Below are 21,883 nucleotides of genomic sequence, written 5' to 3' on the forward strand. Positions count from 1 at the left end.
AATGACATAAAATTAAGGGATATTTTAAGCACCATCTGCTCTCTTGAAACAATGGGCAATAACTTCCTGATTGTCTTACTTCATGTACGTGTTTTAAATCTAGAGTGTCCTTCATGATTATTGCAGTTGGCATTTTCTTATTTTATGTAGCCTTTCTTGCCTATATCTGTACATAGCAACCAGGCTGGGTTTTATCCCCTCTTTGTGCCATTCCTATTTCAATTTCCCATTATCATATAACTGTTGACAAAAGTCGTTCAGTTACTTTTTCCTGTCATGTCTTCCAAATTCACTGGGATAATTCTTTATGAGGACACAGAAATGCAATTCTAAAGGAACTTATTAAAATTTATTTAACCAATCCAATCCTTCAAATGTGAGGACACGGTTAGAAATGCTGTCATTCAGTAAAACAGAAACTATGATGGCATTAACTATCTCCCAGTATTAACTGCGGTAGAATAAGCTGAGATGCTGGTGCAGGCAGGACCCGTCAACAAAGACAGGGCTGGAAACGTGCAAGTGCTCCAGGTCCAGCTAGCCTTCTGCTCTGCACGGGGGAGGCGGGGGGAGGGAACCAGAGCAATGAACTAAGGCATTCGTTTTCAAAGTCCTGATTTGTTAACGAGATCTGTGCAATGAACTCTTATGCACTACTGTGGTTCTATGATGGCCCACAAAAAAAATGCATGGCAACCACCTGGCCTACTCTATTGGGATAAGCTAGAAGATTTTTCTAATAAATATTTACACTCTAAATGTTTTACTTGCCATAAATGAAAGATGTATTAAAAGGAAAGCTGTTTAAAGACATTGGAAAACAATGTGAACAGCATTGATTAACTTTGTGTAAGTTTTTTAAAAGATAGAGACAGACATATGCTGATATTTTTGAAAGGATATACAAGGAGTTGTTAAAAGGCTTTACCTTTAAGGAAGGGACTAGGAAGGATGCCATTAAATATTTTTCTGTACTCTAAGTTTTTTGGCCATGGACATATACTAATGCTTCATACATTTTTTTTGTTGTTGCGGTACGCGGGCCTCTCACTGTTGTGGCCTCGCCTGTTGTGGAGCACAGGCTCCGGACGCGCAGGCTCAGCGGCCATGGCTCACAGGCCCAGCCGCTCCGCGGCATGTGGGATCCTCCCAGACCGGGGCACGAACCCATGTCCCCTGCATCGGCAGGCGGACTCTCAACCACTGCGCCACCAGGGAAGCCCACTGATGTTTTATACATTTTAACAACAGGTAACAATACTAAGAGTCATCATGATTTCCTTTCAAATAATTTTCTGTAAAATTAAAAGGATTCTAGTACATGGCACACCATAATTTACTCAATGATTCCCATATCATTGGACATAATAGTTATAATTCAAGCTTTGCTGATAAAACTAGCACAACAACAATCATCTTTGTAAGTGTACTTTTGCCTGCATTTCCAATTATTTCCTAGGAGTGTAAGAAATGGATCAAAGGGCATGGAGATGTTGAGGGTACTGATGCACATTACCTACCTGCTTTTCAGGATTCTTATCCCAATTACACCACCACCAACGGAAGTACAAAGTGATCACTCTAACAAGTACATTCTCAAGAGTAATGGGAGTTTTCCTTATGTCTTTACTAATATGATAAGAAAAAAAAAAATCCTTCAGTATTACTATGAATACTACTGAAGTCTGAACAATTTTTTAGTTTTCAAAGAAACAGGTTTTCATGCTATTTCAATAGTCATCAGAAGAGTCCAATTTTTTGTTAATTAATACTTAAAATTAAAGGACAGAATATACGCTCCTGAGAACTGGGAATATAAGAAACACTGAATATTATGACTAAGCTGTATAAAAATACAGTTTATGAAAATTTAGAAAGTTGCTGGAAACAACCTATTCTTTTCTCTTAATTCACATATGTATGCAGTATGTAAAAGCCATGTCTGGATGAGAGTCAAACTTAGCAGGAATCTACAATGTCCACGATGGTTTTCTTTCCAAGAATTTACGACACATGGTCTTTCAAATTCAACAGAGGGCCCAAGAGACACAGTATGTTTTTGAACACATAAGCAACAGCTCCTTCAAATGTCTCCTCTTGGCAATCTGGCCCACAGAACTCCAAATGCTGCCCTCATTTTGGCAGAAAGTAAAAGTGAATGAATGTGAGAATTCAGTAGAAATATATAAAGCAATCCATCTGCCCAGCCTGCTGTTAGCACGTATGCTGCAAATAGTATCCCCATAGCCACTGTTTCACAGCACCTCAGGCCTGAACCCCACCAGTCTTCCCCAAATAGTATTAGGGAGTTCCCTGACTTAGAAATGACCATGATGAATGGCTTTTTAAAAATTTTGGCAGATAGGCGATGAGGATTGTATGTATATATTTTATACATACAATACATGCCTCTCAGTAAGAGAGGCATGGTGCTAGGTGCCTGCCCCCATTGTGGCCCCCATCCAGGTGAGGCACCAGTTAAAGCCCTCTTTACAGGTAGGAAAACTATGGCTCACAGATGCAGGTTACACAAGTACCACACACAGAACTAGAATTCTAACACGGCTCTGTGTGATTGGGTTGGGTCCTTGCTTGCTTGCACTCAAATTAGCCATCAAAGCACTTTTACTAAGGAAAGAAATACTCTGGAGATGGAGCAACAAACACTTGTATTTCTGACAGAGTTATGAAAAATAAAACACTGGCCTGCTTTCTCCAGGCCTTGATTTTAAACAGAAGCCTTTCAGCTCTCTAACCTGGTGTCCAAAGCATGGGCTAAAGCTAGGTCTGGTCCCCTGAAGATCGCAGGCTGGAGACTTCAGTGCTTCCTTGTCCTCATTTAGAGAGACCGAGCCTCCCATTACTCTCCTAGGGCAAGCTGGAGTTTTCCTTTATTTCTCCACCAATCCTACCCTCCTTTCTATTTGGCCAAGATTGGCCCACTGATCTGATCCATCATCGCTGGAAAAGGAAATGGGAATTCTCTTAGACCAGCCAGGCCCACCGCTGAGCCAAGGTCAATTCCCCAAACTGGAATTCTGCAAGAAAGATGCAGAGGAAACACAATCCTAACCCACCACACATCTATCCAGTCCCCACCACAACTCTGCAAGGCTCCTTACAGATTTAATTTCATTTATTTTTCAGAACAACTTAAAGAGGCTATAATCTCCATTTTACATATGGGAAAACGGTATTTAAAGAGGCTAATTAAGTACTTGCTCCAATCACACAGTTAGTAAAAGGAAAAGGCAGAATTCAAGTCAGAGCCTGGCCAAGCCTTGAACTCGTCCGCCTTCACTGCACAGCAATGCCTCCCTAATATATGAGGAAAATGAAGCTCAGAAGAATTACATACAGCCTGAGAGGGATTCAAGACAGTCTGTTAGTCTCCAATGTGTCAGCTGCCTCCACTACCCTGTGTCACGTCAGGGGTGGTCCTGATGGCAATACTAAGCAGATCATGGAATCTCAGTAACTACTTGAGCTATATTTCTAATGAAGCATCTTGAAGGGAAATATAATTAATTTTATAAAACTAACTTTGATATTATACATGGAACATAAGGCATGCTAAATTTTTCTTCTTTAATGTTTTTCTAGCCTTTTACTAAACGACTATAAAATAATAGCAATATTGGTAAAATATATACATACAATCCTCATCGCCTATCTGCCAAAATACTGCTAGTTATGATTATAAAATAGACAGTTCCCCAATATTATTTTATTTCTTCATATTTTTAACAACACTGATTTGAAACTTCCCTTACTTAGCTACTTATTCATTGGTCATACTCAAGTATGATAAAAATCAAAATATCAGACAGTAAGAGAAACAAAACACCATCATAAAACTGCACTCAGCATTATAAATAAGCAAGAGGCATACAAGTATCGATATTGCTCTCACTTAAGGACAGCACTTGGCAGCATCAACAAACTGATCAATACAAATGAAAGACAAAAATAATGCCAGATGGAATTAGCTGTGAGCACTAAATATCACAGATAGAGCCACAAAGAATCAATCAGTGCTCTAAGCTATCATGTTGGAAATCATCCCTCCAGAGTATCTGGAATGTCCAGAAGATACCCTTGCTTTACCTTCCTCGTTTCAGAATGAGGCAAAAAAAATATTACTAGGCATAGTTTGTAGGGAATAAAAGCATAGTAAATTTAAAATACTAGGCATGGCTGAAAGAGGGAGAGAACCAAGCACTGGGCTTCTATATTATACCAGACTTTTTTAGGGTCTGCCTAACTGGGGGCACCTTTCCTCTTTGAATTGTTTAACGCTCTGATTCTTCGAACTGCGAAAGTGAGGAACTGTTAAAACAGTAATAGAGATTAATCAGGGGTTTCTTCACCCATTCTTTATTCCCTTTGATATTTAAATATCAACACCCTGTTCAGCTACTACCATCATTATTTTCAACCTTCTGCTTGAGAATGGGCTCTGGTGAGACAGTGTTCTGGGGCTGCAGCCCCCGTGGGAATTTCCGGGCTACAGTTCTGACAAGCAGTTCTGAAGAGAGGTGTGTTCACACTTTCTATCATCTTGCTCACAGCAGAGGGAGGATAGACTGTGGGTCCACAGATTAAAGTCTAATTATAGCCACTGACCTCAGTGAAATCCCATTAAAGCTCTCTTTTGATTCAAAGAGGTCACAGCAAATGATCAAGTAGGCAAGATGCCTACATCAAACTTCAAACTGGGCATCTGCACATGTTGCTTTTGTTCAATCAGCAGAGAACAAGTATCTTGAAGGAAAGGGAACAGTGACCTTGGTTGGCATGCCTTATAGAAGAAGTCCTAATTCACACTTAGCTCTTCTGTTGAGAAAGAAAAATCACTATGTGGCTAGGCCAAGGGTTCAGACCCCACCTGAGGAATTTTCCCGAGTCCTCCTACAACTAGCTTTTTCCGTAAGTTACAGCATTGAATCAAAAGATTATATAGATCTTTTGAGGGAGGTACTGTGCAAGAACAAACAATTAGCAACCAGACCATAAAGTTATCAAGTGAATCCTTGTTAGGATTAATCACTAGCAAGCGGTCATCCCCATATTCAAATCCAGCCCCACTAGCTACAAACTGTGCTCTCTTTACCCCTCGCCATGCTGCCTCCTAATCAACATGTGGACATTTCCACCACAGCTTTTGAATAAATTTAGGAACAGCACCACTATTTCAACAGTACAGTCTTAGCAAGGCAAAGTGATCTTCCCAAAGAAAATCAGCTTATTGGTGTTAGAAGAACTGACTTTATTTTAATGGTCCATGTTTCCTTTTTCTTAGGTTGTCCGAAAACCTTCCAAATCGATCATTTCCCTTCCTGCTATGAAATCTTAGGCTTCATCATCTGAATTGACGTGATGAGTTAAGTTGTAAAAATGGATGTCACGTATGGACTGGAAAGCTTTAGGTTCTCAGAAGAAAATTTTTAAATGTGGTAAATTTATACATTACATTTGTATATAAATTGCATTTATAGTTATTTTGGTCTGTTTGATAGAGCTGCCAGTGAACCTTTAGCTGAAATGTAAAAAAGAAAACATCAACCCAAACAACAAAGGCCTATTTAATTCACTAAAGACCACTGGTTCTCAACCCAAAGCATCCAGCAGACTCACCTAGGGGGATTTTTAAAATGCAAATGCTGTATCCCTTCACCAGAAATTCTTATCCTATTGGTCTGGGTGGGTCCATGCTTTTAAAGCTCCCAGGGTTGAGAACAGCTGCTGTAGACTCTAAATGTGGATCGACTGACCAGACAGAGACCACACATGTCTTGTTTACTACTTTCTTAACTGAAAGCACAGGGCCCAGCACATAACAGGTGCTCTCCCAAAATGACTTGCCATTTACTTTCCTAGCTTCCTTATGGTCTGCGTTGGCCATGAGATATAAAATTTTTTCAGGTAGGGTTCAAGGAAAGATTTTCCTCCCAGGTAGAGTGATGAGGGTGAGCCACATTCTTGCATTGTCCCCCTCCTTCCTCCTTGGAAGAAACACGTCTGCAGTAAGCACAGCTATAGTGGCAAGCTTGCTAATAAATACCCTCCCACGGAGGAGAATGAGACAGAAGGAGGGGAAGAGCATGAGACCTCATGACATGCATGAGATGCACCAACCCTGGGGCCACCTGGCTCCGAATCCCTCAAGCAAGGAAACCACCACCCCTTACTAGATAAACCATTGCTTGTCTTCTCGGTGGTAGTTGCAGAAGGAGGAAAACACAGTAAACCCTGTGTGGGAGAGAATGAGAAGCTGTGGGGAACCAGGAAATCTGTTTGTTATAAATGCTGGGGGTGCCCAGAGCCCAAATGATCCTCCCATTATCCCTCTGTTCCCTTGAGGGGCTGGCCAACCTGCTTCCCTCAAATACCGCCAAGGTGTTCTTCCCACTACTCTCCTAGAATTCTGGATCACCACTGACCAGAATACTCACTCCCAACTTCTACCGTCTTCTCCAAACATTTATCTAGGACACAGCCTTTTACAGAATTTTTTACTGTGTTTACTGTTATAAACACTGAAAAAAAAAAAAAAAAAAAAATGGAAAAGGCAAAAGAAATGGTAAACAAAAAATTCCCCAAAGCTTCAAAAATGCTTCAATAAAATTAGGTCCCTGATAATCATGAAATATGTCAAGGTAGGAGCATAATAAACTTTGCTCTGATTCTCTACATACACACCTTTTTGTCCAGACTGATGCCTCAGGATCCCCCTCACTCCTCAAAATGAAGAAGGAAGTAAAGAACGTTTGTTTTTCCCCAACTTAATCAAAGAGTAGGGTGGTCAAAGCCCGAGAGGTAACAATGGGCTAAAAAAGGATTCATATGTAGGTTGATCAACAGATCATAAGAATACAGAATGAAGTGTCCACTGGCTTTAAGAACCCAAACAAAAACAAAAACCAGAGAGAATCACCACCACCTGGTGGTGATTGTCAACTACAGCTTACGTGGGACAGGATCATTCTGAAGCCTCAAGTATCTTAAAAGTGATCCTACAAATCACATACTTGGCTGGCACCTGTTTAACCCACCACATCCAAGGAGATGAATCCGGAAGGATATGGGGCACTAGGGGGCCAACCTTCTGCCTCTAATCTCAACCTCACCATCCTCATTTTAGGCATCATCCCAACTCCTTGGTTTGAGAAAGGGGGCTAGTAGAGGACAGAAGACATGCATTATCTCTGAGACGGCAAGAAGTAACATGTGTGAAGTGCCCCGCACAACGCCTGGCAGATTATGAACAATGTCAGCTACTACTACTATCAAACTAGATGAAAGCAGAATGGCTTAAAGACAAATTAATTTTTTCTCAGTATAGGGTACACATTATTCAAAAAGCTAATTTACTTTTTTTTTTTTAAGGTATTGAGTTAACTAAAGCCTCAAAGACAGATATTATCTTGATTTCAGGTTAGCAACTAAACATCAGTGTCATAAACCATATACCTAGTTCCATTCAAATCCCATAATCCAGCAAATTTAAATTAGCACTGAATGAAATCAGGCTCCCTATCTCTGAGGACTCAAGCCCCAAATATCTCTCCTGCAGACACAATATATACTAATCAATTGGCTCTCCTAATATTCTACCTGAAGTCTCAGATTTTCTGAATCCCACAACTCAATACTTCATCAGAACAAAATGGGGACATAATGTGACTATTTTCTTTCTTAATACCTCTTCTCGATACATAAATACTAACTTCCCAGTTAGAGTACAAACTCCTAAGGACATGGCTTTGCATGTTTCTTTTTCTCTACATGGTATTTTCTCTTCTTTCCTTTAAGCTCTGTAAAAAAGGCAGAGGAGAGTCACTCATCAGCACTGCTATGTTGCACCGCCAGGACCCAGGACATAGAGACAAAGTAGAGGTAAAAAGATAAAGTGCAGAATATAAAATCACTAAACTCCCGAAGTTCATACTTTATATGCCATACCAGACACTTAAAATCAGAATGCCAAGAACTGTTAAATGAGCAATGTGCAACACTGTCTACATTTTCTTTCCTTCACAAGCTGTAAGAATAGATAAATGTCACTACACTGGTATTCTACAATCCAAAGCATATTAAAATATAACCTAGAGACTCACTGTTAAAATGATTCCTGATTACTTTAATAAAGACCGCCCAAGATTAAAGATTTTTTTAGGACAACTGCTACCTGACTTAGGAAAAACCAAATTTAATTTTAGAGAAGGACTGAAATATAAAATAAAATGAACCCATATCATGGTTCTTGCATGAAAGACAATTTAATACTTGAAATCCCTTCCAGATTAAAAGGAAATCAATTTCAACATTCTATCATCTCTTTTTAAACTTGTTCAAACATTTGAGAATTCAAATGTCCGAATGCTTTAAAGTTAGATAGTGAAGTAATGCTCTTGGAGTTCATAAGAGAACATTCCCAGCTCTGCAGTGCAATTTTTCAACTTTCTGGCATATCATGTTAATAGATTATCACTTAAAATAAAATTAATGTAAAATATGAGATATCATTTTGGAGTCACCAACTATTACCTTTCCTTCCAAGAGATAATGTTATTTATCATGCCACAGATAAGTCTCTCATGTGGCACACACTGTCATAAATACACTGCTTCTGATGGTGTAGGCTAGATATGACTGTCCCCCAGACAATGATTCGTTTTTACTCAAGAAAATCAGTACAGTAAATAACTTTTCTTCCCTTAGAGACAATCATAGTGCTGGAGGCTGCTGCAACACAAAAACATAATATCTTCACAAATGTCTCCAAACAGTCAAGCTGAAAATCTAAGCCAAAGTTTCATTTAACAGCCTGTCAGTTTTCTGATGTGAAGCTAATGAATGCAGTGGCAAACAAATCCATCAAACCTAACATCAAAACAACGGCACTTCATCCCACCAAACGGAAAAATGAAATACAACCTGCAGGCCAGCTCTCTGATCCGTCCTAGCTCGGAAGCAGACCTGTGAATGCCACCACAGCTGCTGCACAGAAGTTAGCACGGACTCCATTTCACCACAGACAGAAAGAACGTTCCAGGAACAGAAAACATTCATCTCGAATATACAGCAATATCTTAGCTCAACTGCTATGCAATCTGGTAGATATTTTTAAATCTCTACTAGAAAAAAATATATAGTGTTTCACTCTAGATTACTCTGATATTCAAAGCTAGAAAAATGCCTAAAATAACTGGATGATATGTTCCACTCATACTATAGCTTTGCAAATGGAGGTTTATTAAAAGCCCTTCTGCTCTTTATGAATGCTCCTTGAAGACAAAGAAAACAAGTCCTTTTGTACAATCATGTAGCACAATTCCTGTTCCAGAGAAGAAACTCACTGGGCACTCACCAAAGCTGAACTCTGCCTATAAGTGGGTATGGGTACGTGGCCACCTGGAACATTCCTCTCAATTTTTTTCAGTGAAAAACCTTAATTCTGATCAATTAAACGGGGGGAAATTATACAACTGCTTTCTTAGGTAGGTGGGCCCTCTTAAGGCAAGGCCCTTCTCTTCTGGAGTATCATGCAGGATTTGGCTTGCTATATTTACTAGGTCAAGGCAAAAAACAGCTGAATGATCCTAAAGAGAAGAGAGGGAAAGATAGAAACAAGAGGAACGGCAAGGCCAAGGGCATTAGCAGGAATTTTTAGAAACAAGGATAGTCAAATTAAGTTGCTATCATGGCTCATTTCTACCTATGCCTGTTTTCTAAAGACATTCTCCACAATCTAGGCACAAAAAAAGCCTTATGTGAGAGGTGAGGCAGTTTGGGCAGATAGTATAATAAAGAGCCGTCTGGACTAAGTGCTAGAATACAGGGAACATACCGACAGGCAGTAGAATATCCACATAATAATTATTGTTGTTATTATTATTATTTAGCTGAGAATATCAAAGGTTCAGGAATTTGCTGAAATTTGGAAGACGAGTATTTGGGATCACCACAAATAATGGCACGGAAGTTCTAGTCAACGTTAGCTATACTTTAAACAAAGGGAAGGTTTCATGAACCAATACCACATACCAAAAGGTCAGTAATACATTCAAAGGAAATCCACAGAAACCCCATCTCCTGTCCTGCTCCAGAGATGCCACCAGAGGTCAAGTAGCCAACAACAAAGGAAGCAGTCCTGGATCCCTTGCAGTGCCAACTCTACCCTCACTTCTGGCTCCCATCAAATAGGTCAGCCTCCAAGTGATGAATTCACAGATACATACATGGTGCCTGGTATAAAGCAGACAAGCATTACCTGAAAAAACAGAGCTCTGTCCCCATCTACATTAAGCCACCTGAATGGCTTAAAAGGTTCCTATTAACCAAAGCCTGCTGCCTGTTAAACAAAGACCACCAATAATATCAGTGAACCTGGGGTTATCTTTCCAAAACTATTTTTTAAATTAAAAAATAACCTCTGGGGGACTTCCCTGGTGGTCCAGTGGTTAAGAATCCACCTTCCAATTCAGGGGACGCAGGTTCGATCCCTGGTCAGGGAACTAAGATCCCACATGCCATGGGACAACTAAGCCCACATGCCGCAACTACTGAGCCCGCATGCCACAACTACAGAGCCCACACGCTCTCAAGCCCGCGCACCACAACTAAAGAGAAGCCCACGTGCTGCAACGAAAGATCCCACATGCCGCAACGAGGATCCCGTGTGCCACAACTAAGACCCGATGCAGCCAAATAAATTAATTTTAAAAAATAACCTCTCATTAACAGCTCTTGTCTATGTTATGAAATTAGAAATATTGGTTTGTAATATATGAAATATTATCAGTAGAGATCCTTCACTCTGCACCATGTTAATTAATTAATGCCACACCACAGATACTTTATCAGATGCTTTTATATACTCAAGTCAACATGCGACAGGTAAAGCAGATGTCATTCCCCAGTGCTTCAACTATAAAAAGTATGCCATTATTTTTTAAATTATCCCCCCTAAATGCATAACTCATTATCACTTGTGAAAAATTACTGTTTTTTAAATAGTTATCATTTAGAATGAATTGAAGAAGACAAAGAATTAAGACTAACCAATTTGGCCATCATCCAAGTTAAAAGTCTTTAAGTACAGTTCATAATTAATTCACTACACATTATATTTGTCCCCAGCAAAACACAAAAACTGCCCAATTTACAAATTTTCCTAAGATTAAAAATTACACATGTTCACACACACACGTAAATACACACACACACAATACAGTAAATTCATAAGGTTGTGTAAAGAAACAGAACTTGAAAATCAATAAAAATATGTGTCAAATAAGGAATAAAAGACAATAAAATCTTCCCTCAAAATGCCATCACAGCACATTATAATGTAAGCAAACTTAATTTAGAATAGCCAAGAAAAACATTAATACTGAGGAATAAATTTAAATTTAAGAAAGCCTAAGGACGTTTTAGTGAAACATTCAAAATTGTATCCAAGATTAGTTTCCTATTTTTATGCAGAATAACCAAAATTCATTACACGAATCAAAGTAGATCCTTTTTTTTTTTTTTAATTTATTTATTTTTGGCTCTGTTGGGTTTTCGTTGCTGTGCGCGGGCTTTCTCTAGTTACGGTGAGTGGGGGCTACTCTTCCTTGCAATGCATGGGCTTCTCATTGCGGTGGCTTCTCTTGCTGCCGAGCATGGGCTCTAGGCGTGCGGGCTTCAGTAGTTGTGGCATGTGGGCTCAGTAGTTTTGGCTCGCGGGCTCTAGAATGCAGGCTCAGTAGTTGTGGCACACGGGCTTAGTAGCTCCGTGGGATCTTCCTGGACCAGGGCTCGAACCCGTGTCCCCTGCATTGGCAGGCGGATTCTTAACCACTGCGCCACCAGGGAAGTGCCAAAGTAGAGTCTTAATACGTCACCATGTCAGTTATCAGTTGAAGCTCTCTGTGGTAGGTAGAATGCTGACACCCACACCCCCCAACCCCACTCGGTTCCACCCCTAACAGCAAAGATATCCATGTCCTAGTTCCTGCAATCTGTGAATATGTTATTTTTTATGACAAAAAGGATTTTGTGGATTGCTTGCTCTGAAATGTATGGGACCAAAGCAAGGACCTGAGAGAGGCCTCTAGGAGCAAAGACCTGGTTGACAGGCAGCAAGGAAACAAGAACCCAGTCCTACAGCTGCCAGGAACTGAATTCTGCCAACAATCTCACTGAGCAAGGAAGTGGATTCTTCGTCAGAATCTCCAGTAAGGAATGCAGCCCTGCAAGCACCTTGACTTTTGCTGGTTAGACCAATGTCAAATGTATAACCTACAGGACTAGGAAACAGTACAAGAGTATTGTTTGAAACCACTAATTTTATGGTAATTTGCTACAGCTGCAATAGAAAACTAATACATTCTCAGAATAGCACCACCTCACCAAAAGTAAGGAAAGAGTGGAGACAATACCTAGAAACATCTCAAACACATGTAATTACAATTTTAAATTAACCGACCCAAACTGCATTATAGCCATTGAATATTCTGTACCCAGTAAAAAAAAACCAGAACCAAGACAGTCATATCCCCTGAGTAAATTGAGTGATATAAATCAACACAGCATTGAGTGGATATCCACAAACCTAAGTTTTTTTCCTCCCAACAAATCTATGAGGTAGAGAGGGATTTTTAATCTATAGGAAGAAACGAAAAGAAGAAATGACTTTCCTGATGTTCTCTGGCTAGCAAGAAGACAAGCTGGGCCTCAAATCCCTGCCTCTTCCACTACGGGGCTCTGCTTCCTAACAGCCCCACAGGTCTGGGCTCCATCAGCTGAGAGAGACCTCAGAGAGGACCACTCCTGACCTCTCTTACTTGGTCACACTCCACTCCCACTCTGACCACCCGGAAAGGTGGAAATGCACTCAGGACATTTTAGTCTTGGGAAGAAGCCAATACTCAGAATTAGAACTGAAAGTTGTAGTAAACAAGAACCAACTAATTTTTCTGGTGACTGACAGCTGGGATAGCTGACTTATTATGTCAATGATTAAAGATGCAAACCATAAAATAACATACCTTGTTATAACCTCAGGGCTATGACACTTTTGATGCAGATACAACATTACTTTTCTGCAAACGCAAGGCAGTAGCTGACCAAGGTATGTACACCGGGCTTTCTGTTTTTTTATTAGGTTTACTGTATTATGAAGGATGCGTAAGGGAAAGAAGTAGTTCAGTTCTGCTCCTTTCTAAATTACCCCTCATAAATAAAAATTACTTAGAACAGAGAAAGTCTTCTAATAGCAGGAGATTTCTTTTATGTCACGAATTCATTCGAATGCTTTCTGAGTTGCTATACTTTTATTTTAATATATTATACAATTTGTTAAATACCTGTGTAAAATAAAACTAGAGCTGTCTTCCCTGAATATATTTCTATCCAAGTTCACTCAGTGGTTCCACATGAAAGTTTTATCAATGTAGAGTGAATAATATTTGCCTGGACCATGCAGTGGCCAAGATAAGGCTACATAGGCTGTATGTGCCATTTTCCACCAAATATATGTCAATTTTACATACTCTGTAGTAAAACACACAGTTTCATTAAGAAACTGCCCTCTGCCAGCCTGTACATCTGCCTTAAAATCCACAGGAAAGGAAGCAATCTAATAGAAGCTACCATCACTTTGAAGATGTCCTCTGTTTAACGCTGCAGGGGGCAATTAATGAAATTTAACACAAGTTGCTTGTGAATGAAAATATACAGTTTGTGAACTAAATTAAATATACTGAGCAGGAGATGCAAATTTTTATACCAAATTTAACATTAAGATATATTGTTAAAATACATTCTATACTATTACTTTCAAAAAATTCATTTCTGCACTAAAGGCAGTTTTAATTATTTCTTCTTACCATCCTCCCTTCACCTCTTGTTAACAATTTTACCACTTTCCTCTGTAAATAGTTGTTTTCTAAGCCATGGACTGAACTCTAACATGGAAGGAGCCACATCTACCTAATATGGAGTCACAGGGAGCCACCAGAAAATCTCACGAGAAAACTGGTGGCCTTAAGAAAGAAAGCACTGGTTGCACAAAATTACCTCTCAAAGTAAATTGCTCCACATTAATCTCAAAACAGGAAAACATTGCTACAAATATTAACATAGCCTACGTAAAATAAATATATCTGTCTGGAATAAATTACTATGGTGACAAGCATACAACATCATTGAGGAAAAAAATAAATGCTGCATGTGCTCTTAGCTTTCCCACTATAATAATCAGAATACACATTTAATTTAAGCGTTTGAGGCATAACTTACCAATTTAGCAACCTTCCCATAGTCAATCCATCTGACAGTAGCAAAATTTGTAGATTCTGCACAGTTGAAACCATGATTAAAACCAGCATGGTAGCCATATGGGAAAGTGATCATAAATTCGCCAGCCTCCTGGGTGATCTGCAGGGTAGAAAACATATGATATTTCCCAATTATAAGACTTCCCAAATTGCAAATACAGTTAAAATGTATTTCCTATTAAAAAAAGAGAAAAAATATGGTGTCTGAGCTATAAAAGAAGTCCCCCCAGATCCTTTACTTAATCCTTTAATAGTTTTTCAGGAGACTTTTAAAAGAATTTTCTAAACAGGGTGTGACCTTCTGGCAATGTAGTTCAATCATTCAGTCCACGATCAAAGAAATTATATTCTATTTGAAGATGTCTTTGTTTTATGTTATTCAAATAAATTTGTTCTTATTAGCATTCAATATGTATATTTTAATACTCTAAAAATTCACATTACTGGAATTATATAACAGGACTATCATAACTGACATTTTTCAAGTTAGAGCTATAAAAACTTTGATAACACACGCTGAGTATTATGAATTCTTGTTGCTAAAGAGTTGATAGTATTCACCAAATTATCCTTTCATAATACTTACAAAACATTCAATTAACTTCATTCCATTTAATAGTAAAATTTCTACCAAATAGTTATTCAAATATATGTATAATATATAAGTATGTATGAGTGGGTGAGTGCATTTTCAAATATAATTAAACTAGCTTGGGTAAATAAGCCAGCAGCCCAAAAGCAAAGATGAAAAATGTATTCAGTCCATTCCTAATTTTCAGATTACAGAAATTTGGTTTTTTTATAATCACCAAAGCATACAAAACACACCATGAGCTATAGAAATACAGTGAAGCTAAATTTTTCAGTGTTTTATTTTTTAACTTGTCTACTCAATGCTAGACTATCAAATATATAACTCACTGATTCATTCAGTTACCCTGGTTCATTTCAGTCCTAAAATGTTGATAAATGAATATGTGAGTGTGCACTTGTGTGGAAACATACAGGAGATACACTGTATAAATACAGGTGCACACACTGCAATTCAGTTACCATTTTAGGAATGCTAAAATGTTGTGTGTGGAAGTATTTTCTTTCTCAACAATTCTGAAATTTAGCTCATCACCCCCTCCCCTGTGATACCCCAGCAGGTGTTCTATTGCAATGAGTGGCAACCCAGCTGCCACCTGGCAGGAAGAGAATGGCTTATCAGTGTTCAACATGGTTCCAGTTCCATCATTCCGAGCCATGTGAGAACAAAGCCTGATTCTCTCCTTTCCTGGTCTCACTGAATCTCATTAATTATAATTGTGCTTGGAAACCAGGCACTTCCTTGTACCATGTGATAAAACAAAACTCACTCTGCTCAACTGTTTCTAGCCCTATAAGGTGGAGGAAGAGGGTAAGTCTGTTGTCAGTGGGATAAGGAAAGTAACTTCACTGCTCCACTGAATTCCACCTACAATCCTTCTCTACTCTCCCTAGAAAACCCTGTTCTTGCCATGTTCAAAAGTACCTGTTCCCATTAAATTGGACCCTAAATGTTATGCCTCTATATAATTTCTAGAAACAGGTCAATCCCAGTTAGCCAAAATATAAGGCAAATTTACTGCCTCTATGTAACAAACTGATATTAAAAAAAAAAAAAGATATAAGGGTAGACAAGAACAAGTCCCTTTTATTATAAGACTAACCAAGCATCATAATTCCATATGGCAAAAAATGTCAGAAAGGGTAGTGTACGTAATCAAAAAGCAGAAATTAGCTATTTGTTAAACATACTTTTTCATATATATGTATGAATATGTACAAATTCACTGAAAGAAGAAGAAAAAATGTTAGTCCAACTGCAAAATGATTGCCTAAAGAGAGAAGGTTAAACTGAGGAGGAAGATTGTGTTATTATTATATATAACCTGTACCGTGCAAAGTCCCTCATATAGATCATCACTTTTCATCCTCACAGTAGCCCTATTAAGTGGTACTATTATTATGCCCATTTTCCAGATGAAGAGACTGAGGCTCAGAAAAATTATGTAGTTTACCCAAGTGACGGAATCAGAAATGAACTTGGGAAGTATAATTCTGAAGTCTGTGCTACTCTGTCCCAAGTTACATTATCATCATCGGAGAATAAGCTCCTTGAGGAGCACACAATCATCACACACCCTTCATCAAGGTGGAAGGGGAAGTGGCAGTATTTCATATGAAAAACGGCAACTGCCAATCAGCCCTCTAAATTGCTGGTGTCTCACCATCTGTGGACGAGCACTCACCCTTCCACTTCCCACAAAAGCCACGAAATGTCCCATCCTCAAAAGACCAGATAAGAGCCTGGTGCATCTAGTGATCTACCAAATAGCACTTGAAGAGCCTCGGCCCAGAAAGGAGTGTGAGGCACCTGCCTCCTTCTCCCCAAATTTGAGAAAGAAGCTACAAACTCCAAAGGCCTCCATCCTGGGCAAATGAGCCAATCCCGCAGTCCTGCTACTTCACACAACCCCTCTCCAAAGAACAGCTTGATCAATTCCTATCACCAGCCCAAAACCCGCAGAGGTTTTCCTGTCTTGGAGGACTCCAGTCTACTCCTTCTCCTCTGCTTTCTAATATTTCAACTTAAATAAAAGTGCTTGATCAGGCTTATGCCAACCATCTGAAAGAACGTGCACTGACGATATGTCTGAGACTGGAAAGCCTGATGCCCAGAGGCATCTGCAAGTAAGACAAGGCCCCCCAGAAGGAATGGCCCCTCTGGGGGGGCGCAGCCTCTGACCTCTGTACCTGCAGTAGTGCTGCAGCCCACCCACACTTGTGGACCTTCTCCATAGTGCACATCTTCAAGGCACACTTTTTGTCATGGGTAAAAGTATGTGACTAAACCAGTGTTGAGAGCATCCTCATCACATAAGACAAGTATGTCTCATGCATGACTACTGCACAGCCTGTTTGTGAGAGAGCGGGACCACCTCAAGTTGGAGAATGTTTCTTGGTCCTTGCAAAAATTCTACTTTGAACAAAGCCTGGGCTGGGGGTGGTGGGGGAGGGAGGTTGAAGACAGGACTTTAAGGGCCTGAGATTAAGAAGAGGGAAAGATTTAGTCACAAGTGAAAAGCTTCTAAGGTGGAAAACAGCAAGGATTATGGGAAGACAGTCAAATAAAAAATGAAAAAGGGAGTGGAACTATTTTTTAATGTTTCTGAAGTAGCTAAGGTCTTAATCCTCCTCCAACTGAGAGAGACCTTTTATTTATCTGGTCAAAAGCTTTTCTCATTTCAGCTTCTTCACATAAAAATGCTCATGTTCTGTAATAATTCTGACCCAATTACTACCACGGACACAAAGAAAGAGGGATCTAGCATGTACAGAGTCTTACAGAACTTAATCTTCAGAAATACCCCAAGAAGCAATATCTGATTATTAAATCATCAGGCAATTTTATCCATAATGAAATCTCAGTTGTATTATGTCTGAATGTGTTTAGAAATAACATACTGGCACCAAAATCACTGATTCTAACCAACCAAACTGCTAATAAAAATTGCTCTGATTTCTTTAAAAGAAAGAAAAATAGATCACATACACATAAATTTTGTTGCTCATATAAGAGACTTCAATGGAGAAGAGCTATATATCTTATTCTCTCAAATGTGCTACATTTTACTTTCAGTATTGTTGTAAGTGAGCTAGAACTGCATGAAATCTCTAGTAAATGCATCTTGAAATAAAAGAAACTTCAAATTAATATTTAGGTAAATAACTGTTACCTAAATAAAACATGAATCTGAATTTTTCTCCCCACATCCTAAAAATCCTACCTGAAGTCAAAGATATATTAGTTTATGTTAAATTTGTCTTAAATACGAATACTATACACATTAAATTAATTTGTTAAAGAGTAACACTAATATACCTTGTCAAAGGGAATACCATATTTCTTCAATACTGAGGGAGATATCAGTGTCATCTTGTGGCGAAGAAATGCATCACACCCTTGAGAACTGCTTGGGAAAAAACCTAAATGGAAACAGTAATTATAAGCAGTAATGTGTCAATTAAGATAAAATTTCAAATCTTTTTTTAAGCTTATGTTCTAGTACTCTTACAGAATGACAGCTTTACGTAAATATAGACCAAGTCCACCATCAAAACCCTGGTACTAAAAACCAGAGTCAGAATTCTTAAAAATTAAACAATACATATTTATATAACCAAGGGTTGACCTTTTTTACAAAAAAAAAGATCTGCCAAGAGTGTTTGCATGATATTAAATGACTAAACCTACAAATTCCAATTTGTAACAGATTTGAACTCAATCTACCTATTAACTGATAAATGGACAAAATATTAAGGGAAGGTAGAAGAGGAAAATCTGCATTTTAACAGGGAATCTCTCATTTTAGACTCCTAGAAGCAATCATTCTAGAAGCACTTGTCCCAATGCCTGGCATACAGTAGACACAGCAGTTTCCCACCCTTGTTTCTTTCTGATCGATTTTAAATAGTTTAACTGCTTCTAGTTTCCTGAAGTAACTCCCAGCCAGGGCCAGTCAAAAGCTTGGAAACCTGTCTCACCAGCCTGTATGGGAACAGTACATACTGTTTTGAGGACTCCTTTAAATGAAGAAGCTAAACATGCAGAAACCCTTTCATTCAACAGAATATTATGCACTGAAACACAGTTGTTTCTCTCCATCTCTGCCTTCAATCCTGCAGTCTGTCTGAGGCAGACTCTCATTAACTCAGTTATGTAAGCTAGAGGAAAATGAATGTGCCCAATACCCTGTTCTTTACCTTCCTCACTCAGAGGGAAAAACCACCACACTGAGAATGGGAAAGCAAGAAGAGAAAGACAAGAGAAACATGGAAGAGACAGAGGAGAATCAGAGAGAGGACCCAGAAGGAACACAGAACTCACCAGGAAAGCATGTGTGATGTAGCTGGGTAAAGTGGGAAGAAGCACAGATGCTGTTTAACTCCTCCACTACCAAAATGAAGGCCACTGGAAATGCTACTTACCTAACTCTGTGGCTCACTACGTATAAATAGCTCAAGAATATAACCAGTCTGATGAAAGAATTACCAGCACTCATTACCTAATCATGAACCATTTTAACCTCATAGAATAGCAAGGTTTTACAGGAATAGTTTTAAAGTAAACAAGCCTTTATTGATGCCACCATGGAATATGTGAGGCCACAGGTCATCAGAAGGAAACAAATGAAACATCTAAAGAAAAGCCGTTAGGGTATAAAGAACCACCTGCAAAGAGTAGTATATTCTGCTTAAGCATCTACACCTGGATTTTTAAGATGAAAAGACAGAAATATTTAAAAAGTACAACCAACAGAAACATCAGAAATACTATCATTTGCTACAATAGCAATGGGAATAAAAGGAATAATTGTGCCCTATCTGGTCATTTAATGCAGCCCTCCGTTTATGGTTAATATTCATAATACATAAATAGAAAATAACCTTTGAAAGAATGCAGACCTTAGTGAATGGTGAGAAAGTACCATATAATGCAACGGGCGTATCTATACAATAAGATGTCCTGAGTCTACACCACAGAGAGTAAAGCACAGCAGGGCAGTCCCCAAACACACAACCCACGGAAAAGTTTTAGCAATACAACTTAAATAGATCTATCAAACTTTTCAAATCTGTAACTCTGTGCAGCACTGCATGAATTAAGTTTTAAATTAAAATCAATGAAGAAAGAGGAGTCTACTTAATTTTCTTTTGATATGGATTTGTAATCAGGACCTGAACAATGTGATGACTGGTCGTTAGTTAAACTGGAAAACCACTGAAGGAAGGCAATTTGCCATATGTTAAGAACTTCATATTGGTTCAGAATTTATATTTTCAATAGGTTATCAGAATTATATTTCACATCACCCTGGAAAACACCTCATAAACCACAAATTATGACATAATGTATGTGTCTCAAAATGAATTTTACCTTAAAATACCTGCAGAAGTACATGGTTCACACTCACCCTCACTCCACCATTTCTTAAAAATATTTTATTCAATATATAAAGAAGCCAATATAACCAGAATACTATTTGATACAAAATGATAATATCTTTTAAAACTCAGAACTATGCTGGCTAAAGGAATATTAGCAGCTTTCATACCAAGTGAAAAAAACAAATTTGGAATCACATGTATGAAATATAACAAAAATACATCAGATAGAAAAGATAAAATTTAATTAAAAATTCAACTTAAGACAATCAGAGTTTTTTGAAAGTCACCAAATAAAGAGAAAACAAGGTATCTGTTAAAATTCTTGCAAGTTAAGTTCTTTAAAATATGCCTTTCAGAACCTTTTTTTTTCTATTCTAATATTTACTTTCTTAATGTGCTTTTTTTCTAAGTTTTCAATTTGGAAAGAATTTATTTGGAAGAAGTCTGCTCTTAAACTTACCGTATTTGAATGTTACTACTGCAACATTCTGTAAGACTTCCAATTTACCAGTCACATAATTGGAGGACCCACTCTTTCATAATCTTGAAAACCAGGAAGTTCCAATAAAGAAACAGTTCTACACTGACCCCTCAAGTATCTAGTAGTGGACATAGCAGCTAGCAACTCACTACCCCACCTCACATACCCCATGGCCATCAGGTAACATGCCAGGTGTAGAAGAACACACAGAATAAACCTGGCACATCTTTCTGAGCATCTACTTATGTCATGCTAAATTACGTGGTTTATATTTGCATACAAACAAACGTATTAAGGGAGCAATATGCAAAATCTGCATGAGTGTTGTGGAGTGGTAGGGTTTCACTCTCCTCCCTTGTAGGGATATTTTGGTGGAAGCATTTGAGAGGCAGCCTACTGTGAGGTGCAAACTATGTTATGGGATTTTGTGTAAATCTTGTCCAATCTCCTCTTACAGACACCTAACACACACGCTTACTTGAACACCAAATTTCCTCTCTCATTTACTGCTCACAACATACACCTTCTCATTGTTATTAAATAGCAGACCTAAGTTTTAGATGAAAAAACGTAACTGTTTGAAGTCACCCTCATCTTGTCCACATGGCTAGCAAAATAAAAGAGAATAACAGTTAAGAATCCCTACAGAGACATGGATTCCTAGCACAAGTCCAACAACTCATATAGCCTTGTCTGGTCCCATAATCTCTCAGCTCCTCAATTTCCCCATTCATATAATCAGGATGCTAGTATTACCTTCCTCAGTGGGGTCTTTTTTTTTTTCCCAGCATCAAGATACAATTGACATATAACATCATATAAGATATACAGTATAATGATTTGATATATGTATATATTGTGAAATGATTACCATGTTAAGTTTAATTCACATTCATCACCTAAAAATAGTTATAGTTTTTGGTGTGATGAGAAGCTTTAAAATCTACTCTTTTGGCAACTTTCAATACAGTATTGTTCATTACAGTCACCATAGGGTACAGTACATCCCCCAGAACTTACTAATCTTATAACTGGAAGTTTGTACCTTTAGACCCCCTTCACCCATTTTCCCCACCCCCTGCCTCTGGCAACCACC

General features: G+C 38.5%; 1 protein-coding gene across 3 annotated transcripts in view; it reads right to left on the minus strand.

The window, feature by feature from the left end:
• The window catches only part of KDM4C (lysine demethylase 4C), a 407,190-nt gene that overhangs the window by 272,529 nt on the left and 112,778 nt on the right, over positions 1 to 21,883 (minus strand). For all 3 annotated transcript variants that reach the window (XM_065879011.1, XM_065879009.1, XM_065879010.1), the window contains exons 6-7: positions 18,241 to 18,344; positions 14,293 to 14,430 (exon numbers count right to left, since the gene is read on the minus strand). In XM_065879011.1, coding sequence (XP_065735083.1) covers positions 14,293 to 14,430; positions 18,241 to 18,344 — 242 coding nt within the window. The remainder of the gene's footprint in view (positions 1 to 14,292; positions 14,431 to 18,240; positions 18,345 to 21,883) is intronic.

Source organism: Phocoena phocoena, chromosome 6 (genome assembly GCF_963924675.1).
Source record: "Phocoena phocoena chromosome 6, mPhoPho1.1, whole genome shotgun sequence".
Lineage (NCBI taxonomy): Eukaryota > Metazoa > Chordata > Mammalia > Artiodactyla > Phocoenidae > Phocoena > Phocoena phocoena.